This window comes from Ammospiza caudacuta, chromosome 2 (assembly GCF_027887145.1).
Source record: "Ammospiza caudacuta isolate bAmmCau1 chromosome 2, bAmmCau1.pri, whole genome shotgun sequence".
Classification (NCBI taxonomy): Eukaryota; Metazoa; Chordata; class Aves; order Passeriformes; family Passerellidae; genus Ammospiza; species Ammospiza caudacuta.
This window is the reverse complement of record NC_080594.1, coordinates 71,919,310-71,938,655: the sequence shown is the minus strand read 5'-3', so window position 1 is coordinate 71,938,655 and position 19,346 is coordinate 71,919,310. Positions and strand designations below refer to the sequence as shown.

General features: G+C 41.6%; 1 protein-coding gene across 2 annotated transcripts; it reads left to right on the top strand.

Moving 5' to 3' along the window:
• Positions 1 to 27: 27 nt before the first annotated feature.
• FBXL3 (F-box and leucine rich repeat protein 3) lies at positions 28 to 17,342 on the top strand. Of its 2 annotated transcripts, XM_058825539.1 has the most exons (5): positions 28 to 256; positions 4,359 to 4,722; positions 6,747 to 6,869; positions 9,855 to 10,026; positions 14,949 to 17,342. In XM_058825539.1, exons 2-5 carry the CDS (start codon positions 4,360 to 4,362, stop codon positions 15,590 to 15,592), a joined length of 1,302 nt encoding a protein of 433 aa, XP_058681522.1. In that variant the 5' UTR covers positions 28 to 256; position 4,359; the 3' UTR covers positions 15,593 to 17,342. The 2 variants fall into 2 exon arrangements, with proteins under 2 accessions (XP_058681522.1, XP_058681523.1); XM_058825540.1 differs by lacking the exon at positions 6,747 to 6,869.
• The last annotated feature ends 2,004 nt before the right edge of the window (positions 17,343 to 19,346 follow it).

Here is a 19,346-nt window from a genome sequence, read left to right as displayed (position 1 = left end):
TGAGGGGAGGTGGGGCCGCCGCCCGCCGCCATTTTGGCTGGTTTGCGTCGCTTCCGCCGCTGGAAGTAAACAGAGAGCGAGGCCAGGGAAGGAGCGAAGCAGCGACGCGGGCGGGACGGGACGGAACGGAGCGGACGGTCGGGCGGCGGAGGCGGCGCTGGGGTCGGCTTTGGCGGAGAGAGCTGATGTGGCCGGAGCGGAGGCGCCAGCGCGGCCCGAGCCCCGGTTAATGCGAAGCGCAGCAGGGAGCCGCCAGGTGCTGGGGCGGAAACGGGCGGGCGGCGGCGCAGGGCACCATCCGCGGGGTCCCGGGCCCCAGGAGCGGGCTCCGAGCAGCGGGGGCGGCGCAGCTCTGGGCCTGCCGGGCTGTCGGAGCCCCGCGCCCCGGGCCGGGGCTGAGCCGGAAAGAGCTGACCCTGAGGGGAGCCTTCTCCAGGAGTAGCGAGAGATCCTTAAATTCTACTCGGTGTTTGGGGTCGCTGCCTCGCAGCTTTCCCCTGATCGCGGTAATCAGTCGTGGAAGCCTCGTTGTGTCCAGCGGAGCAGGTTGTTTGCGGCAGGGAGGGGTTGGGCTCGCCCCTTCTGTCAGCCCCTGCTGCCCTTCAGCGCATTCCTGGTGTTCCATGAACAGCGGGGCTGAGGCACAGCGAACTCGGTTGGACAGGCTCTCGGGAAAGCCTTATCAGTCGGGTGCAAACAGCTCTGCACAGTTTGTTTTGTTTGGTTTTGGGGTTGTTTTTTTTTTTTTTTTTTTTAACTGCCGTTGTGTTCTGCTGGCTGCACCTTACTCGGCAATAAAAACAATGTTAAGCACGTGCTTTGCTCCTCCTCCTGCTGCTCGGCGGCTGAACTGTGTGATTAGGGTTGGACATGACTATTGCAAACAAGATAGCAGCCTGGGTTGCGCCCAGGTGCGGAGTTCAGAAACGAGACCTTATAACAGGCGGAGAAATTTACTTGGAAAATCTTAGAGTCAGGCACTCACCCGGCTTTCACCCATCTCTCTGCCCCCATAGAGTTGGGTGGTTTTGGGGTTTGTTTTCCTTACTGGCAAAATCTTAGCTGCTAAAGCAAAGTTGGTTATAGCAGCAGTTTGAAAAACAGTGATATGTGTGTGTCCTAATTGTGCCAGAGAGAGTTAAAAGCAAGATTGATGGTTCCTGCGTTTCTAAGAAGTGATAAGCAATCATTCCTTGAAAAGTAGGTTTTACTCATACAGTAATTTGCTAGTATGGAATTTTGCATACATGTCTTCCTTGTTGAAAGTTGGCCTTGGGTTTCAAGTGGTCGGATCTTTAAATTACTGGATACATAAAGCAAAGTGAATTGAACTTCTAATTCCATTGCCTTCTTATGTTAAATGTCCAGAAAGGTTTACTCTCTTAAGCAGCCTTTTAAAAGTAAATATATTTTCAGATACCTCTGTAAACTTCTGCAGGCAAATATGCATTCTTTAAATTTCATATTTTTTATTGTTGGCATATGAAGAGGTTGAAAGCAGTTACATTTTTAAAAAAGTATTCTGATACTTTAAGTTCTAAAAGGAGAACCCAAAAAGTAGATTAACAAATTGGTTAAAAATCAAATGACAAAACAGTCGCACAGTTCTTAAAATAATATTTTTTAGTCTTGAGCTTAGGCACTTTTTTCCTTTAGAAGAAGCTTGCCAAGGAAATACTTTTGAAAGGTTTCAAAAATCTTAATCTTGACCTCTTTAAATACAGTAACAAAAAAAGTTGTCTGGAAAGGTGGTTTTTTTCCCCCCCATCCCTTGCTTTAAGTAATGGCCTTTAGAACATGTAACTTCTTATTTTCTTGGAAGAAGAAAATATCAATATACCTCTAAGGACTGGCTGTTTGTCATTTTGGTTTTTAAGTTGGCTGTTTACAGAAATGTGGGACAGTATCCCACAACTTCCATGAGTGGGATTTGGTCTGTAACCAGCACATATTAACTACTTAGAGCTCATCCCAGGTGGCTCAGAGGTGCACAGTGAGAGCTGTCATTGACCTGATCCACTCCTATCAACACATCCCACAGGCTTTTTCCCAGAAGAAAAATGAATGCAGTTTTGTCAGTGGCAGCTCCCTCCTGGCCTTCTCTGAAAGGAAGACAAAAAAGGGGAAAAAACCCCCAAACCCTACCTTAATGCAGTGGTAGAAGTAGCCTACCTAACTGGAACATTTATGCAGATTTACTGCCTTGCTAGCAAAAGATGAGACAGGATCTCTGCAAGGAGGACTTGGAGAGCCCAGTCTAACAGTACCTTCTGTAGCTTTTTCCAGATGGCTTTGGAAATACTTGCACATCAAACAGGCAAGCCTGAATTTGGCAAGTTAATAGCTTGCCTGTGGTGAATGCTCCTTGTAACCTAGTTGTTTGGAATATCTGTTTAGCCTAAAGCTTAAACTAATGTTGCATTTCAGACTAGCTTATTATAAATATTATTCTTGCACTATGCTGAGTTATTATCTCTAACGGCAACACGATAGGCTTGCAGTGGATTTGCCAATTAATTCTTGATTAATTTTAAGTTGAATTCCATTTTCATGGTTGCAAAATCCAGTTCCTTTATATTTTTGTTAGTTGCAGATGGTTCTGAGTCACTGTACAGTTTTCTTGCTTTTCTTCACTGATGAAGTGGCTCAGCAGCAGAGCTCTGGCTCTGGCAGAGAGCTTGTTCCAGCACAGGAATTGTGTTCTGCACAGTCCCATAGATGGGAACTGGATCACAGAAAACAGTTCTCAGGAAGCAAGTAGAGATGTTTGCCCAGCACTGTTTTCATCCTGTGCTTGCCTCCAAGTGTGCTGGGAGTAAAAATTGGAGCTGAAAAAAGGGAAGACAAATTTTCTTCATCAGTCTTTCGTGACCGTGTGTTCAGGTTTGTCTGCATCATCTTATGAGTGGCATTAGACCTTATGTGATAGCTTGCTTCTGTCATGTGAGTAGCTAGGATTAAAGCCTTTGAAAGGTAGGTAGGGAGGTGCTGCCTTTGAGAAAGTCATCTGTGATGCACTGGATTATGAACAGTATAATTTTTAGCTGGCATTTGTTTTAGGAAGTGCTTCCAGACTTAGTGGCAGTACATAGCAGGGAAATGTAACTTTCCAGATCCCAGTAGGGATCTGGGCATGTGATAACCCTAGACATATAATTGTGCTTGAATGTTAAACCAGGATGATTTTGCTGTGTATGAAGTCCTTTTTATCTTCTAGAAATCGAGGAGGCTGGGGATGCTTTATGTGTCAGGCTCACCCTGCCCCTGGATTCTCAGCTCTTTGGAGACTGGAATTGAGCACATTGTAGTTCAGTATGAGGCAGCAGAGCCCTTTAGGGCATGGTGTGCATCACACTGAAGCTTTTAAAAATAAATGATCAGATGCTGAGTTCACTTGTAAGGTGGCATGTACAAAAGAACATGTTTGGATTAAAACCCAGTGAGCCCTGGATGTGTTTCAGATATATGTAGTGATAAGGGTCTTTTTCTCTCCAGTAATGTAATGTAAGGTAGAAGTTGTTTAAGTGATGTAATTATGGCAAAAGCATGTGCTACAACCTTTTGCTGCAGGCTTGCTGAATTTAATACAGTTTTGAAGAATTTTTTCTGGCCCTTCTCTAAATTTTTATTGCGGGTTGAAACTTCCAGGTTGTTACTGGAAATCTTCTGTGATGCCTATTTACTAGTTAGCTGGAAAAATGAAAGCACACGAATGGACTTGATGAAATATATTTTCAAGGATACTGATTTAAAAGAGATGCCTATTAAAGCAATGTATTTTAAATAAATAAATTTTAAAAGAAAATATTCTTCCTTTATGAGAAAAAAAATATTTGGTCTGATGCAACATTGCAATATGCAGTGCTTGCAAGCATACATTTAGTAATTATTTACTTCCTTGTCTGATTTTTATCTCCACAGTTTCAGGTGTAGTTCCTAATAAATAGGACTGGGCCAGGAATATTTATGTCAGTGTTCAAAAAATTGTTTAGAGGATTATCCTTCCATTAGTAGAACAGTAGAGTAATAATCAACAACACAGTAAAACAAATTAGGTTCAAAGTGTTCTGAAACACACAAATGAAACACTGAAAAGAGAGTGACTGTTATAAATGGGTTGGCACTGTAAATGATTAAAGAAGTAATAGTAAAGATATCAGTTTAGATGATAATGTTATTTCTGGACTGCCATTTTGGTTTGTTACTTGGGGTTTTTTCCTTTATATATGGCAGGAAAAAAAAACTCTGCCAAGGTGTTGTTGCATAAAATACCTTTTTCAACTCCACAGTTTCTAGTAATATTGTTCTCAGCTCTTTTACGTTTACAAAATAAATAATTTTTTTTATTACTTCTGTAGAATGAAACGAGGAAGGACAACTAATGAGGCCAACAGCAGTTCATCTGAAGACACAACTGAGAAGGAATCCAAGAGACACAAGATTGTAGAGAGGAAGAGCACAGTTGTGCAGAGTCCTGACTGGGCAAACCTGCTCCAAGACATTATCCTGCAAGTGTTCCAGTACTTGCCACTTCTGGATCGTGCTCATGCATCCCAGGTCTGCAGGAGCTGGAACCAAGTGTTTCATATGCCTGATCTCTGGAGGTGCTTTGAGTTTGAGCTGAATCAACCAGCCACGTCAAACCTGAGGACTACACACCCTGAACTAATCAAGCAGATAATAAAGAGGCATTCCAATCACCTGCAGTATGTTAGCTTCAAGGTAGTGTGTTTTATAGGCTTTTTAAAAGGGGCTTTTATTCTAAAAGAAAGAGGGCAGCTGTCAGTGTGGTAGGTGGCCTTGTTTTCAGGCTTAATAGATGGAGGAAGTGGATTCTCTAAATGAACATGTAGACATGGAGGTTACCTCCCAATTAATTTGTTTGTGTATCTTTTGAGGACCAAAATTTGGAATAACAGTATTGAACATAACTTTTCATTGTCTTACTTCTGTTAGATGGGAATTTTTTTGGCTGGTGCTGTGGTTTGTTTGGGGTTTCTTGTTTGTTTTTGTGAGTCCTTTGTTGGTATGTTTTTTGGGGTTTTTTGTGAGCTTTTTGTTTGGTTTCAGCTTTTTTGGTTTTTTGAGGGTTTTTTTAAGCAGTTCAGCTGCTTAAAATTCTGCTTCATAGAGTGGACTGAAATAGTTCTGATGTGACTGCATGTGTGGGTTACTGCCTCAGAATGAAGTTCAGCCAGGATGCCTAAGTTGAACGTTTCCCCATTTCATGTCCTGTAGGTACTTGGCTCTAGCATTCATGGTTAGAAAACATCTAATGCACACAGAGTGACTTCTGTACTGCCAGGCATCAGCTAGCAGCTTAGTCTTAAATTGTTTGGGATTGTCTGTACTCAGTGCAGCTGTGTTTCAGGGGACTGAGAAAGTATTTGTGGTTTGCATAGGATGGTGCATGTATTCACATTGTGGAATTATTTTCAGTACATGAAAACTTCTAATGTGGGCTTACATAGCAGTGTGTTTTGAAAGGGTGTTGTGAATCTCCTGGCTGCATATGCATCAGCTGTGTGAGAAATTTGGAAAGGAAGTGTGTTCTGCAGCAAGTTCAGCATACTTGTGTCTGAGATCAGGCAGTTCTAATGCTGGAATCATCAGCATGTGAGGAGCTGAGTCACCTCTAGCTGATCACATGTATTGCTACTGCTTGCTTGCAGTACCAGATACAAACTGGTGGTTTGCAGGGCCTTTATCAGCATCCAAATAAAGAAAACCTGGGGCTGTAGTGGAGTGACCTCCCAGTGTCTTATCTCCTGTCTGTGTTGCTTTACACCCAAGGAATTTTGGGTGCCCTTTGCTGGTAGGGTGATCCATCATTTCTTTCATGTGTCACTTCAGTTGTTCCAGTGCTGCAGAATGCACAAGGAAGTGGGTGTAACACTCACCTGTCCTCTGTAAAGGCTGAAAACAAGAGAGGTGTTTGCTGTAGGCAAAGAAGGATGAGATTGTTGAAAATCAGGGTTTTTCAGCTTGTGTTTGAGCAGAAAATGAATGTGCATTTAACTTAATCTGTTGCTGCCAAGGTAGCATGGCTTACAGTGGAGTTAAATTTGATTCCATGTGATCAAGCTTGATACGGTTCTGTAGGTCTGCAAAGCTGTCATGGCTGCTGTGCATTCAGAAAGCACATCTGAGTGTCAGGGGAGGTCCCCTGGAGACACTCTAAGTGATTTTGGTGGGCAGCAAGCTGACTAATGAAGGTTTTGGGATTTCTGTTGGTTTGCTTGGTTTGGTTTGGGTTTTTTAGAGTATCCATTGCATCTCTTGTGGTTTTAACCGTGAAGGGCCAGTCATTTGTGTACATATGATAATGCACTTAACTCTCCAGCAGCTCAGTTTTATGAGCTGAGCCACTGTAAAAAGAAGTGGCTTTTACACATAGTAAAAGATTTATAGAATTCTTGCATTTTGGTAAGGAGGAATGTAAAGAGGAAGTGGAATAGGCTCTGGACCCTCCACTTGCTTGTTGTTTGATATGGAATGAGTACCTTGGAACACACTGTTTAGCTAACCCCTCACCATGCTATATTTTACTAAAGTGTTTAGAAAAGTAGTAAATTTATAGCAAATAGTCTTGAATTTTTGATTCGTACTATTTTTGGGAATAAAGTATGATGGATTCACAATGAGAGGTTTTTTTTTTACATCACATTTCAGAAGGTAAAGTAAAAAAAAAGTTAAAAGAGTGTATTTGCAGTGCATTCTGAACACAAAATTCGTTTTGTTTTAAGGTGGACAGTAGCAAGGAATCTGCAGAAGCAGCTTGTGATATTTTATCACAGCTTGTGAATTGCTCTCTGAAAACACTTGGGCTAATTTCAACTGCCCGGCCAAGCTTCATGGATTTACCGAAGGTATTTTATTATGCATATTTTCTATTGCAAAGTATTGCAGTGTTTTGTACAGTACTTCTGTAACTTTATGAAAAGCTCTATTGTAGGAATATGAATCTTGGATAAAGAAAAGTTTATTAGTGGTCTGGCCTGTAATAAATGGAGGAACTGATTTGAACAGTGATGGATGTATGAAATTCCATTCAGTCTGTGAATCATATGAGAGCGTAGGCCTGACCTTGTTCTTTCAAGTCCTCCTGTCTGTTGACCTCAATGTAGTGGTGAGCAGTGTGGTGCAGGTTAGACAGTTCAGGTCTGTGTAATTGTGTTGGGGGGTTTGTTTAGGAGACAGTTACAATCAAATGATTGGTAGAGTTTTATCCATGTGGACCTGACATAGGGCTTACAAATCTCTTCAGAAAGAAATAGGATCATGATTTGCAGGGCTTCACATGAGGCAGTCAAGCGTTAACATCCTTGGTGAAGTGCACTGTATTTCTGAAATTTCCAGTCAAGATTTTTGCCTTGCATGTTTACCAAAAATCAGATCTTGTTAGAAAGCATTTAATCTGGATGACAGATCTCTTACATGTGCTTCTAGAGAAGCATTCCTGCTAGTGCGGTGGAACTGTAGTATTGCTGAGGAGCAGGGGAGTGGTTGTGAAGGGCCAGATACAAATAGACTGTTAGCTAGATCTCAGTGATGTCATGGCTGCTGATGGCAGTAAGGACAAGGAAGAACTAGAGACAGCCTTGGAAAGGGAACGAGGCTGCCGGTGAGGTTAGCTGCAGAAGGGTTATCAGTTATTATCCTTGCAGTGGTTACTGCCATGTCATGTAGCTCTCTTGAATATGTGTTTTTAACTGATAATTTTCAAAGAGGCTTTTCAGATATTTAACTAGTTTTGCTCTGATCTTTTTCCTTTCCTGATGTTCTTTGAGGTGTGATGATAAGAAAACCTGAATATAGTGAAAACAATCCAGTGTGTTAAAAATACTTTGTCCTTTCAGCCATTTCTTACTGCTTTCTTTATTAATCTGAGTGCTGCTTTAGATCTCTTAGTTTTCACTGCAGGGATATATTAGGGTCATGTCTAGCTTGCTGAGTAATTACTTGTAATTGTTCATGCTATGTTCTTATTCAGCTTCAAGGCTTATAAAGCACGGGCTTCCTTCTTTTGTTCTCAGTAAGTTCACATTTGGCCTTTAAAAAAATAGATTCAAAATAAGCCAAAATTAGCTCTAAGGATAAATTGCCTTTTGATGCTTACAACTTCAATAGTTTTGTCACTTGCAAAAGGGACAGCTAGTGAAACTAAAGAATTTATTTTGGCCATGACTGAATTCTTGTGGGAAGCTGTTAGTGACAGGTCCATTTGATGAAAAGCAGAAAAAGATGAATTAATTTCGAAAGTGGTTAATACTTTGCTGTGGTTTGAGATTTTTTTTGGTGTGGTGGGGATTTTTATTGTTATCAAGACTGAACTACTTGGCATTATCTTCATCAGTGCTTTCTTGTTGTTAAGTGACCTGACATGTGGCAAATATCTCTGACTCATATTTAGAGTTGTGTTGCCTGTCTTTTCACTAAGTACATTGTAGGTGAGTAGAATCTTTAAAAAGCAAGGAATCATACTGCAGACTACAGATGTGGCAATACTGAAAAGACCAACTTTTACATGTTGGGATATTGCCTGTTTCCTGTTAGCTCTTCAAACTAGAAGGTTCAAGTTGCCTTTTTAAATAAGTGTGGTTAACTTGCTTTGCCTTTCTATTTAACAGCCTCCTAAATACAGAGAATAAAAGCACAGTACTAACATTCTCATAAGAGAGAATTGAAATAATACTAAAGTATCTTTTCTGTACATAACACATATAAGCATACTGTCAGGATAGTTGCAGTGGTCCCTAAAGCCAAAGTGTGTAAAGATTCTGAGTTGAACTTCCTGTTTCCATGTGCATGAGCTGACTTTAAAAGTTTGTGTAAACATGAAAGCAGTAAGTCCTACTCTAAATCTAATTGTGTGTCAGTTTTATCAAAAATCACAAATATATCACCTAAAAACAAATACTGTTGCCAGGCCTTCTCTCATACAATTGTATTCAGGATATGTGCCCGTGGCTCAAACAGGCTTGAAATCCATGTAGCAGCTCAGTTTTTTAAAGATCCTTAATGTATCACACATAGAAAATACTTTTTTAAAGTCTTCTATTTGGTCAGTCTGATAAGAAATCAGAAGATGAACTAACTGTTCACTTCATACCACCAGTGGTTTTTACAATCAGTGCTGTATCTGCTCCTAGTCTGTTTCTCAAGTTCAGGTTCCCAGGGCTCTGTCTTTAAAGATAAGTTTCAGTGGTTATGCAAAAATGCTTAGCACTTGTCCTACCTTATCTATGCTGCTTATTCAGTAATTACTAGATTTCTTGTTCCTTGACTCTGTTTGGACCACTCCAGTTAGCTTTCCAAGAAATCCATCCAAAACCTAAGTACTCCTATGTGGTTGTTTAGGCAGGCAGTGCAGTCTTTTGGCTTTGGATACAAACACTCCTGACTATGTTTGCATCTTACCAGTGCAGCACAACTTGCCATGAGGGAATTCCTCTTCTACAAGATGCTTCTTTTAGAGTGTGACCTGTCTCATCTGTTCAAAGGACATAAAAAAAATCCCCCTAAAATGAGGGCTTCTAGGCTTTCCCTTTGCTTGTGGTCTTTCTGCAGATTTAAATTTGTGCAGTGGATTGCCCAAGGTCAGGTTCTTGATTACCATCTAATGTTACACATTCTGATTTGCCAAATACATAAACAGATAGCAAAAAAATATTACACTTCCTTTACTAAAAATGTCAGGTTTAGTATAATTTTTAAATTATGCAATATCAAAAGAATGCTTTTTCAACAAATACTGTCAAGAACCAAAACCTAGGACTGTTGTGCACATTGTGAAACCATTGAGATTTTTACTTCACGTACTACTCTTTCATTTAAACTTCCTTTTTTTTCAGTCTCACTTTATTTCTGCACTGACAGTGGTGTTTGTGAACTCCAAATCCCTCTCTTCACTTAAGATTGATGACACACCCGTGGATGATCCATCTCTCAAGGTTCTGGTGGCTAACAACAGTGACACCCTCAAACTGCTGAAAATGAGCAGCTGTCCTCATGTTTCTCCAGCTGGTAAGCTGCTGTGGTTTTGGGGTTAGCCTCTTTGGGACTTTTTAGTGGGTTGATTGGGATTCTTTAATGCATGCATTAAATTCTATCTGAAACCAGTGCACCTCTGAATACATAGGAGTGGAGTAAGAGGGAAGATGAGTATGGTATTACCAGCAACTGTCCCTGAATAAAGTACTTTCAGCTGGTGGTCAGTCCATCTATCCTACCACTTCACAGTGACTACTGGGGTAATGATAAAATAATGCATGTCTCTTGTGGGCAAATAGTTAACCTCATGTGGAACTTAATGAGAACATATCAAATTGATTGTGCTCTATTTGTGCAATGACAGAGTATTCCAATATAAGGAAGTTTTTTTGGAATACAAGTTTCTTTTCCATACTTTGTTATGTGTGGGTTTTGACTGTTGCCATGCCATGGCTTAGGAAGATGTTGGTTTAGTAATTCTGATACAAAGTCATTGCTGGAGAGAAACTGCAGACAGCATCAAAAAGGGGAGATGAGACTGAACTGTGCAAAACTTCTACAGTCACCAAATGTACTTCTCTACCACTCTTAAGTGTATCTGTTACAAAATGAAGCCAGCTCATACCAGAACAAAATCGTTCAAGATTTGTGGTAGACTTACACAACACACAGCAAATTTAAGATTTATTCACAGACCATCAGCTTAACACTTAGAGTTTTCTGAGAAAGAGAAGAGGAATTGTAAATGAAGTGCTGGCAACTTAGTGTGATTTCTCTTTTGAGGTTGAGTAGAAACTCTAGAAACCATAGCACCATAACTTTCTCCATGCAAATACATTGCAGCTGTAAATGCTAGATTTATTATCTGTCAAATTCACCAGCAGGATTCATACAAGGGAAAAGCACTACTGTTGCAGAGGGCGTGTTATTGTAGTGATAACAAACAAAACAAACTTAATACCTTTTGTAAGTGTAGCTCTCAGACAGAGCCTGGTGTTTGGCTTTGTATAAAGAAGTCCTGAAAATGCAGGAGTGGTGTTTTGCAGCAGCCTGGTCCAGCAAAGTGTTTGTGGAATTAACTGCATAATTGCCTCCTCCAAGCTTTCTAGTTGTAGATGGAGTTTGTTTAAATTGGCTTGAGGGAATGGCTTTCCCAACCTAAAATTGTTTTTTGAGAATCCTTGTGTCTGAGAAGTGCAAGAGCTGTAACAGCTGTGTCTGTTAAGAGGAAAAGGCTTCAGCAGTAATTTGTAGCTAGGCAGGGAGAGTCATTTCCTTGGACTTGGATTGAAGAGTTACCTGTCAGCTCTAGCAGAGTTGGCTGGATTGTGGATAATCCTTGCTAGAAGGCTTCATTGGAACATCATACACTTGATAATTTGGGAGGAGACATGGGTGTGTTCTGATTGATGTATCTTGCAGGGTTGTAAATTGAAGGAACAATGGGTAGGAAATGGTCGTGCCTGTTAAAGGACATGTTCCATTCTCCATGTTCTTCATGGAGGATGAATAGACTCTGGGGTAAGATGCATTAGTAACAAAACCAGGGAGTGCTGAGCAAACAGTAGGGGAGTTTAATTGCTTAATTCAGATAAGGGTGTGCCTTGAGATGGAAAAAAAGGTGGATGCACTGGGTTTGCATGGCACTTGTTTTGTGGAGCAGTGAGGGGGCTACTGGAGTGGTTTCTGTGAAAACTGCCAGAAGCTTCCCCATGTCCAGCAGAGCCAAGGCCAAGCCCATCAGTGACAATGGTAGTGCCTCTGGGATAACCTGTTTAAGAAGGGGGAAAAGGTACTGCAGGAGACCAATTGCAGCTGGAGACAAGAGTGAGACTACATGAGAGAAACAACTCTGCAGACCCAAGGTCCATGAAGAAGGAGGGGCAGGAGCTGATCCAGGTGCCAGAACTGAGATTCCCCTCAGTCCATGGTGCCAGCCATGGGGAGGCAGCTGTGCCCCTGCAGCCCGTGGAGGGCCACGGTGCAGCAGAGGTCCATCTGCAACCCATGGAGGACCTCATGTTGGAACAGGTGGGTGCTGGAAGGAGGCTGTGACCCTGTGGGGAGCCCATGCTGGAGCAGGTTAATGGCAGGAATTGACCCTGTGTGGAACACTGGAGTCTGTTCCTGAAGGACTGCATGCCATGGAACAGACCCATGCTGGAGCAGTTCGTGAAGAACTGCAGTCTGAGAAGGACTCCTGCTGGAGAAGTTAATGGGGGACTGCTGCCCTGTGAGGGACTCCATGCTAGAGCCAGGAAAGAGAGTGAGGGGTGGTCTCCCCCTGAGGAGGAAGGAGTGGCAGAGACAATGTCTGAAGAACTGACGACAGCCCTCATTCCCTGTACCTCTGTGCTGCTGGGAGGGAAGGAGGTAGAGAAAATCATGAGGAAGTTAAGCCTGGGAATAACAAAGGAGTGGGAGGAAGGTGTGTTAAGATTCTGTTTTATTTCTCATTACCCTACTCTGATTAAAGTGATAATATATTGATTTCCCCAAGCTGAGTCTGTCTTACCCATGATGGTAATTGGTGATCTCTCCCTGTCACCCTTATCTTCACTCTCGAGTTTTAAACTGAATTCTCTCTCCCCTGCCCAGCTGGGAAAGGGAGTGATTGCACAGCTTTGGTGGGCACCTGGTGTCCAGGGAGGGACGACCCACCAAGTGGAACAAAGAAAGAAAGAAGCTGGTATGTGGATAGCTGGCTTCAAGAGCAGGCAGGCTGCAAAAATGAGACTGTTGAAGGAAAAAGTGACCTGGATTTTTTTTTGTAATGGGGATATTGTAATTAGCAGGCTGCTATAAATATAGAAAAACTTTATGGAAACAAAAGGGCTGTGAGTTGCAAAACTAATTACTTATAGATGCAATTAAAATGTCTTCAGATTGGAGGAGGGGGGAATGTTCATTACTAGGTCAGTTCTCAAGAAATTTTTTAGTGAAGGACAGAGAAGGGTAATGAAAGTAGAGCAAGAGAGACTCCACTACTGCAGGGATAAAGGAAAAGGGTTGATATCAAATAGTGAATTGATTTAAGTTACTGTGTAAAGATAAAGAGGCACGTTTGAATTTGGGCTGGAGAAACAAAGGCAGTAATGTATTTCTAATCTTTGTGAGCTTCTCTGAAGTTACTTCTGTTTGTTGTTCCCACTCTGAAACACCAACTGTTGGAACAGAGGGAATGGAATGCACTTGAAAAATGCCAGTTTTAATATGGTGTTTTTCTTTGATTTAGATTAGTAGTATTGGACATAATCATATTTGATCTTAAAAAGCCAAGTGAAACCCCACCAAAATTGCATGTTTTGTTGCAGACTGTAGCATTCCTGTAAAGCATTACCTTCCTGTAAAGGTGGTATTTGTGCTGTGGCATGGGGTAGAAGGGCTGCTTCTCTTGGGGTGGGAGTTGGGAAGCAGAGCAGGTGTCAGGTGTGCCTTTATCAGAGACATCATGAGTCAGGGATATTTTTGATGCAACTCTGCAGTGAGATCAGAGAGCAGAGCTGTTTACCTCTCAGTGACACAGAGGTGTGGGCAGTGCCTAGGGGTGTTCTGTGAAATACATGGGCTCCAGGCAGGCGCTCCACTAGCTGTCTACACTGTATGCATTGTCAGCTCTTTATATAGGATGCATAGTTGCATTGACAGACCATGTATATCCAGTTCTAGACCCATAAAAATCACAGTTAGTTGTACCCCAGCTCTTCCCGTTTTGCATTGCACTGGTCCATAGTGTACCCCTAAAGTTAACAAAGATTTATGGAAGGATGGCAGCCAGGACAACAAGCTGTTTTTGGATGAGCAAATGTATCTTGAAACTGCCTAAAATACTATATATCTCAACAGACCTAGGTATTCTGAAGCAGCTTGTCTGTTTCCTTAGAGAGTGATCATAGTGACCCTTCTGATTCATGCAATGTTTTTGCAGTGATTTTTTTAAATGTTTCTATGCTCAGAATAGGCTTCCCTAAATTTAATAGCTGCACTTTAAAATAACTGCTGTTTTCTGAATTTCTTCCTGTTGCTTCAGTGCATTGAGCTCAGGTTTTTCAGTTTCATGTTAAATGCTATGTTCTCATCCCTTCTCTTAATGGAAAGGCCGTATCCTACATTTCAGGCAGTTTTCTGGGTCACATGAAATGCAGAGGACTGACTGCTGTTCTTAGTGCTTTTTTTCAGTATTGTTACCAGTATAATACCATTGCTTGTATCTACAAATAGTGTGAGTGGAAACCTTAGACTGACCCTGATTCTCTTTTTAATATTTTGTCTTCTGTGAGCTGCATTGAATACTGAATCATTAAAGAGAATCTGAAAATTGCTGTTTTGGAAATTACTGCTCCAAATTTCTACTGTTTTGCCTTTTTTTTGCTGTAGCTTTTCCAAATTTAAGCATTTATACTTTCCTAGAAAAAATAAATAGACAGCAGAAGCCTCTCTATTGAATTAAAATCTAACATTCATTTTACTTTTGCTTTACATTTGCTTTCTTCAGATGACAAATTTCACTCACGGTTGCTTTGTCAGCCACAGAGCACTCAGCAGTTCTTCCAAGCTGGCTAAGGAAATAGTTTTATCATGAGTAAGCACCTTTTACAAAAGTGAGATTGAGTATATGTAGTCTTACAACGGAACAGTCAGAATATGCTATTTATGTATTTGTCACTTCTGTTTATGTGTTTGTTCACTTCTTTCTGATTCCCAGCAAAACAGAGATGTAGTCACATCGTGTATGTCTGTCTCATATGTTGGTACAAAGAAGTCACAAGATCCTGCCTGTGAAAAAGATTAGTGTTCTGGTTGTCCAGTTTGGTTTTGATTTAAGGTCTTGGTTGCACGTTTGAAACAGGTGCCCATAGCACCCTCCTGCCACACATAAACAATTCCCTCCCACGTTATGTTCAGTCATCAGTGCCTTTATCTGTGTAACACTTGCCTGGTGCTGTCTCTCCCAGGAATCCTTTGTGTGGCTGACCAGTGCCACGGCTTGCGAGAGCTGGCGCTGAACTACCACCTGCTGAGCGACGAGCTGCTGCTGGCTCTGTCCTCGGAGAAGCACGTCAGGTTAGAACACTTGCGCATCGACGTGGTCAGCGAGAATCCCGGACAGACTCAGTTCCACACCATTCAGAAGAGCAGCTGGGACGCTTTCATCAAGCACTCTCCTAAAGTGAATTTAGTCATGTACTTTTTCTTGTACGAGGAGGAGTTTGACCCGTTCTTTCGGTACGAGATCCCCGTCACTCACCTGTACTTCGGCAGGTCGGTCAGCAAGGACGTGCTGGGCCGCGTGGGGATGACGTGCCCGCGCCTGGTGGAGCTGGTGGTGTGTGCCAATGGATTGCGGCCGCTGGACGAGGAGCTGATCTGCATCGCCGAGCGGTGCAAGTACCTGTCGGCCGTGGGCCTCGGGGAGTGTGAAGTCTCCTGCAGTGCCTTTGTGGAGTTCGTGAAGATGTGTGGCGGTCGCCTCTCACAGCTCTCTATTATGGAGGAAGTTCTGATTCCTGATCAGAAATACAGCTTAGAGCAGATCCATTGGGAGGTTTCAAAGCATCTTGGTAGAGTCTGGTTCCCAGACATGATGCCCACTTGGTAAAGTCCTTAAAAGACTCCAGGGCGAATGGAGTAGCACCTTAAACCCAAGCTTACCATATTGCAATTTCCTGTATAAGCTTATTTAATAATATAGATTTTGCTGCAAGTTAATTAACGTTTGATTAGAAAATTAATTTTTCTTTCAAAAATTTTTTTTGGAACTTGAGAACCAAAAGAGTTCACAGCTCCAAAACCTGTTTTCATCCAAACAAAATTCAGGTTTCTGTTTTATATTTAGTCTTTGTCATTAAAGGTGACTTTAAATATTTTTGGAAATAAAAATTATTTAAAATATTGAAATGCACTTGAAAAATGCCAGTTTTAATATGGTGTTTTTCTTTGATTTAGATTAGTAGTATTGGACATAATCATATTTGATCTTAAAAAGCCAAGTGAAACCCCACCAAAATTGCATGTTTTGTTGCAGACTGTAGCATTTCTAAATCCAGTCACCTCAATGACAAGATGACAATTATGAGGAGTGTTTAGTAGCCTGTGAACTACACACATTCTGTTAAGTCATAAAGGCAAGAGCAATATACCATAATAAATTTAGACAACTGAAGTAGTAAGTTTACCACCTTATTCAACAGATTATTAGATCCATCTAAAATGTTTAGAGAGCTAACAGCCAGTAGTGTGAGCTACCAAAAGCGGTGTGGGGTTTTTTCCACGCTCTATGCATTTTAATGTAGTTTGCTTATGGGGTCTCAGATCTGTGTCTAAACCTGTTTTAAGGTATTTTATGTCTAGCTCAGGAAGCGAAAGCATTCTGGGGAAAAATGTAGATACATTGTATTTAAAACCACACTGGAGTTAATGAGCTTTTCTTGCACGTTACCCAGTTTGGCAGCATACGGTGAGATGGAATAATGTATGGTTTGTGAAATGAACCCAGCAATGTTATTCTGATGATGTGGGTGTGAGCAGTGTGAGGTGAGAAAGGTAAAATTTCAATGTTGACCAAGAACCTTTTCACAAAACCTTAGACCTTTTGGCTGCTTTCAGTTTGACAGAAATGACATTGGAACAGTTGCTTAAGCTGTATAAACTAACTGTATACTGTAAATCTGTTTCAGAAATGTTTATGTATAAAGTGGATGTTTAATAGATGATAATTTTTGTATTCCTTTAATTGAGATAGTTCTGTCATTTCATAATATTTAACAATTCAAAAGGAGTAGACTTGGTGAAGTAGAGCAATAGGCAAAAATCTGTTTTGAACATTTGATAAATCAGTTTTAATAAAGAAAGTTCTTAGTTTGTAAGTGGTGTAGGCAAGACACTGCCTGTGATCTGGACGTGGCTTGTGGCTTCATTTCTTACTGCCAACAGTTATTTTCTCTTTGAGGTTGCTGATGGTAACACTGAAGTGTTGCCCAGACAGCTGCATGTTTGAGAGATGCTCAGCAAGGCAGAGCTGCCCCCGCGGGCTGGGTTGAGCTGCTTCTCACTTGAGCTGTACAGCTCCTTCTGTCGTAAGTAGATTTCCTTCATCTCTGATTTCAGTCATGTTTATCCGAATGTATAATTTAGTGTAATACACTTATGAGTGTATTTAAGTTCATAACTATATTTTGAGCAAACAGTGCTCAGCAGACTGGACATCTTTATAGGGGAGTTGTATGTTTCTGTAGAGCTTTGATTTAAAAATTGCATTTTATGAAATACGCGGTTTTTGTATTAGAATTTGTTAAATTAATGTAATACTATAATTTGCTTTTATTTGTACAAAAGTTGTCAATATATTTAGTCCGTAAAAGTAAAAAAGCTCTGTGTCTTTTATAACCCGACTCTCAGAACTGTCTGTATGAGAAAGGTCAAGTAACACTTGTAGTCTGGGGAACAGGATTTAGTTTTCACTAAATTAATATGAACTAATACCATTAGTAATGGAGCCAAAAGCTCTTTGGACCTCGACTGCAATGTCCCTATGCTGCAAGGTAAGTCACCAACATGTTGGCAGTGGGAATAACTGAAAGGTGAGGCACAGCCTCAGTACCAGATCCCACTCCTGGCAGTCACAGGAAACCCAGCGTGCTGCTGCTCACAGAGAGGCCTCTGTCAGACCCCGGTGTGAGGAATGTATTAGGAGCTGAAGGTGGCAGGGTTGGCTGTAGCAGAACTGCTTCCCCAGCAAGGTAACTGGCTGGCTTTGAGAAGCCTGTGTTGTTGCACTGACTTCAAAAAGACCTTCCTGAATACCGGTTATTAAGATGTTCAGCACAGGAAAACTGCTTTAAAGGAGTTGTCTCCCTCTTCCATGGGAGGTCAGCAGTTTTTATACATTGAATCAATTACTGCATCCTTCATTCACAAAATCCAGCTATGACATAAACTTGCTAGGCAAGCCTACAGAGCTTTTTGAGCAAATTCTGTATGTCTTCTTTTGCTTTCTAGATGTTGAAACAATTCAAATACATAAAAATCATGGCACAAGTAGTAAAGAGTACCACAGACTCACAAAGTTTACTAGAAACAGGAACATCAGTGTCATAGATGTATCATTTCTCCTGAGCTCACTGTTATTATCAGAATAACAAAACTCAGGTGTTGGCTTGGTTGTCCAGTTTCGGGTAGGAGTTAATGTGTGCAGTGACAAATCTTACCTCTGAATCCAAGTGGTTACAAGTTAAGATACTGAAGGCAGCAGGTCTCCTAATCCAGGACGTCTAGGGGTGGGTTTGTGAGGGAGAAAGCAGAGAGCATTGCTACCAGTGACCTTCATTGCACGGTGCTTTGAGAAACAGGAGCAGCACACTCCATTTGACCTCAATGGATGATGAGCCAGGATCTGCTTTGCTGGAGAACCCTCATGGAATGAAGTGTGGCTTACAACCCTGAGCAGCCCACAGGTGTGGCACTGCAGCAGTTTTGCACAAGACCAGTGTGCAGACTTGGAAATCATGTAGTACAGAATGATTGTATATTTTTGCCCTCAAGTGCAATGTGCATCAGAGCAGGGAGCACAGCCAAGCAGAGTCTGAAGTGATGAACAAGTGCTGTATTCAAAGTGTGATTAAAGACTGAGTGACAGTGACACAATGCCAGGCTTATCCTTGAGCCTGGCAGTCCGGACAGTGCCCTGGTTCCTACTGTTGGGCAGGTGCTAATAGCATCTGGCTGTGAGTGAAATGAGGTGAGATCCTACCTCCTGCTTCCTGTGTGACTTTCAGGAGGCCATCCTTAAGTGTTTGAGATCATAGATGGTTTTCAGTCACAAGCAGATGATCAGGAGCACAGAAGCTGTGATATCTAATGCTTCCTTTTTAAGTTTTAAAAGTGTCATTTTTATGGATCTATTCTGGGCTTGTCTAAACTTTGCAGAATTAGCCTATTTATCATCTCTGGGTTTTTTGGATCTAACTCTGTGGGCCTAACTCAAGGATTGTGGATTCTACCTACAAGAGAATGCTACACTCAACAGTTTCAGCTCATTCCAGTGCAGTCATTCCAGTTTAACTAAAACAGCAGCACCTCCTTCAGGACTGCAGTTTGTACTGGTGTGGAGTTTATTCCCACCCAGCTGTGCATTCAGTCTGACCAATTAATTAACACACAAACCCCCCGCCCAGCTGAGAGAAGCCAAGAAAGTGAGAGGTCTCTCATAAACACTGGCCTCAGAAGGAACTCATGTGTGTTTAATAAAGGACAGTTCCTGCATTGGCAATTAGTACCTTTAAAGTGAGGATAGTGTTTAAAGTGTGAATCTGATACATGTGACTGCATGAAGGAATCCCCACATCACTGGCAGT

Excerpts from the sequence above, each read along its gene's own strand:
- FBXL3 (XM_058825539.1), top strand. The coding sequence starts at position 4,360 with ATGAAACGAGGAAGGACAACTAATGAGGCCAACAGCAGTTCATCTGAA. Across the intron at positions 6,870-9,854 it reads GCTTCATGGATTTACCGAAG|TCTCACTTTATTTCTGCACT; the intron begins GTATTTTATTAT and ends CTTTTTTTTCAG. Across the intron at positions 10,027-14,948 it reads TCCTCATGTTTCTCCAGCTG|GAATCCTTTGTGTGGCTGAC; the intron begins GTAAGCTGCTGT and ends TGTCTCTCCCAG.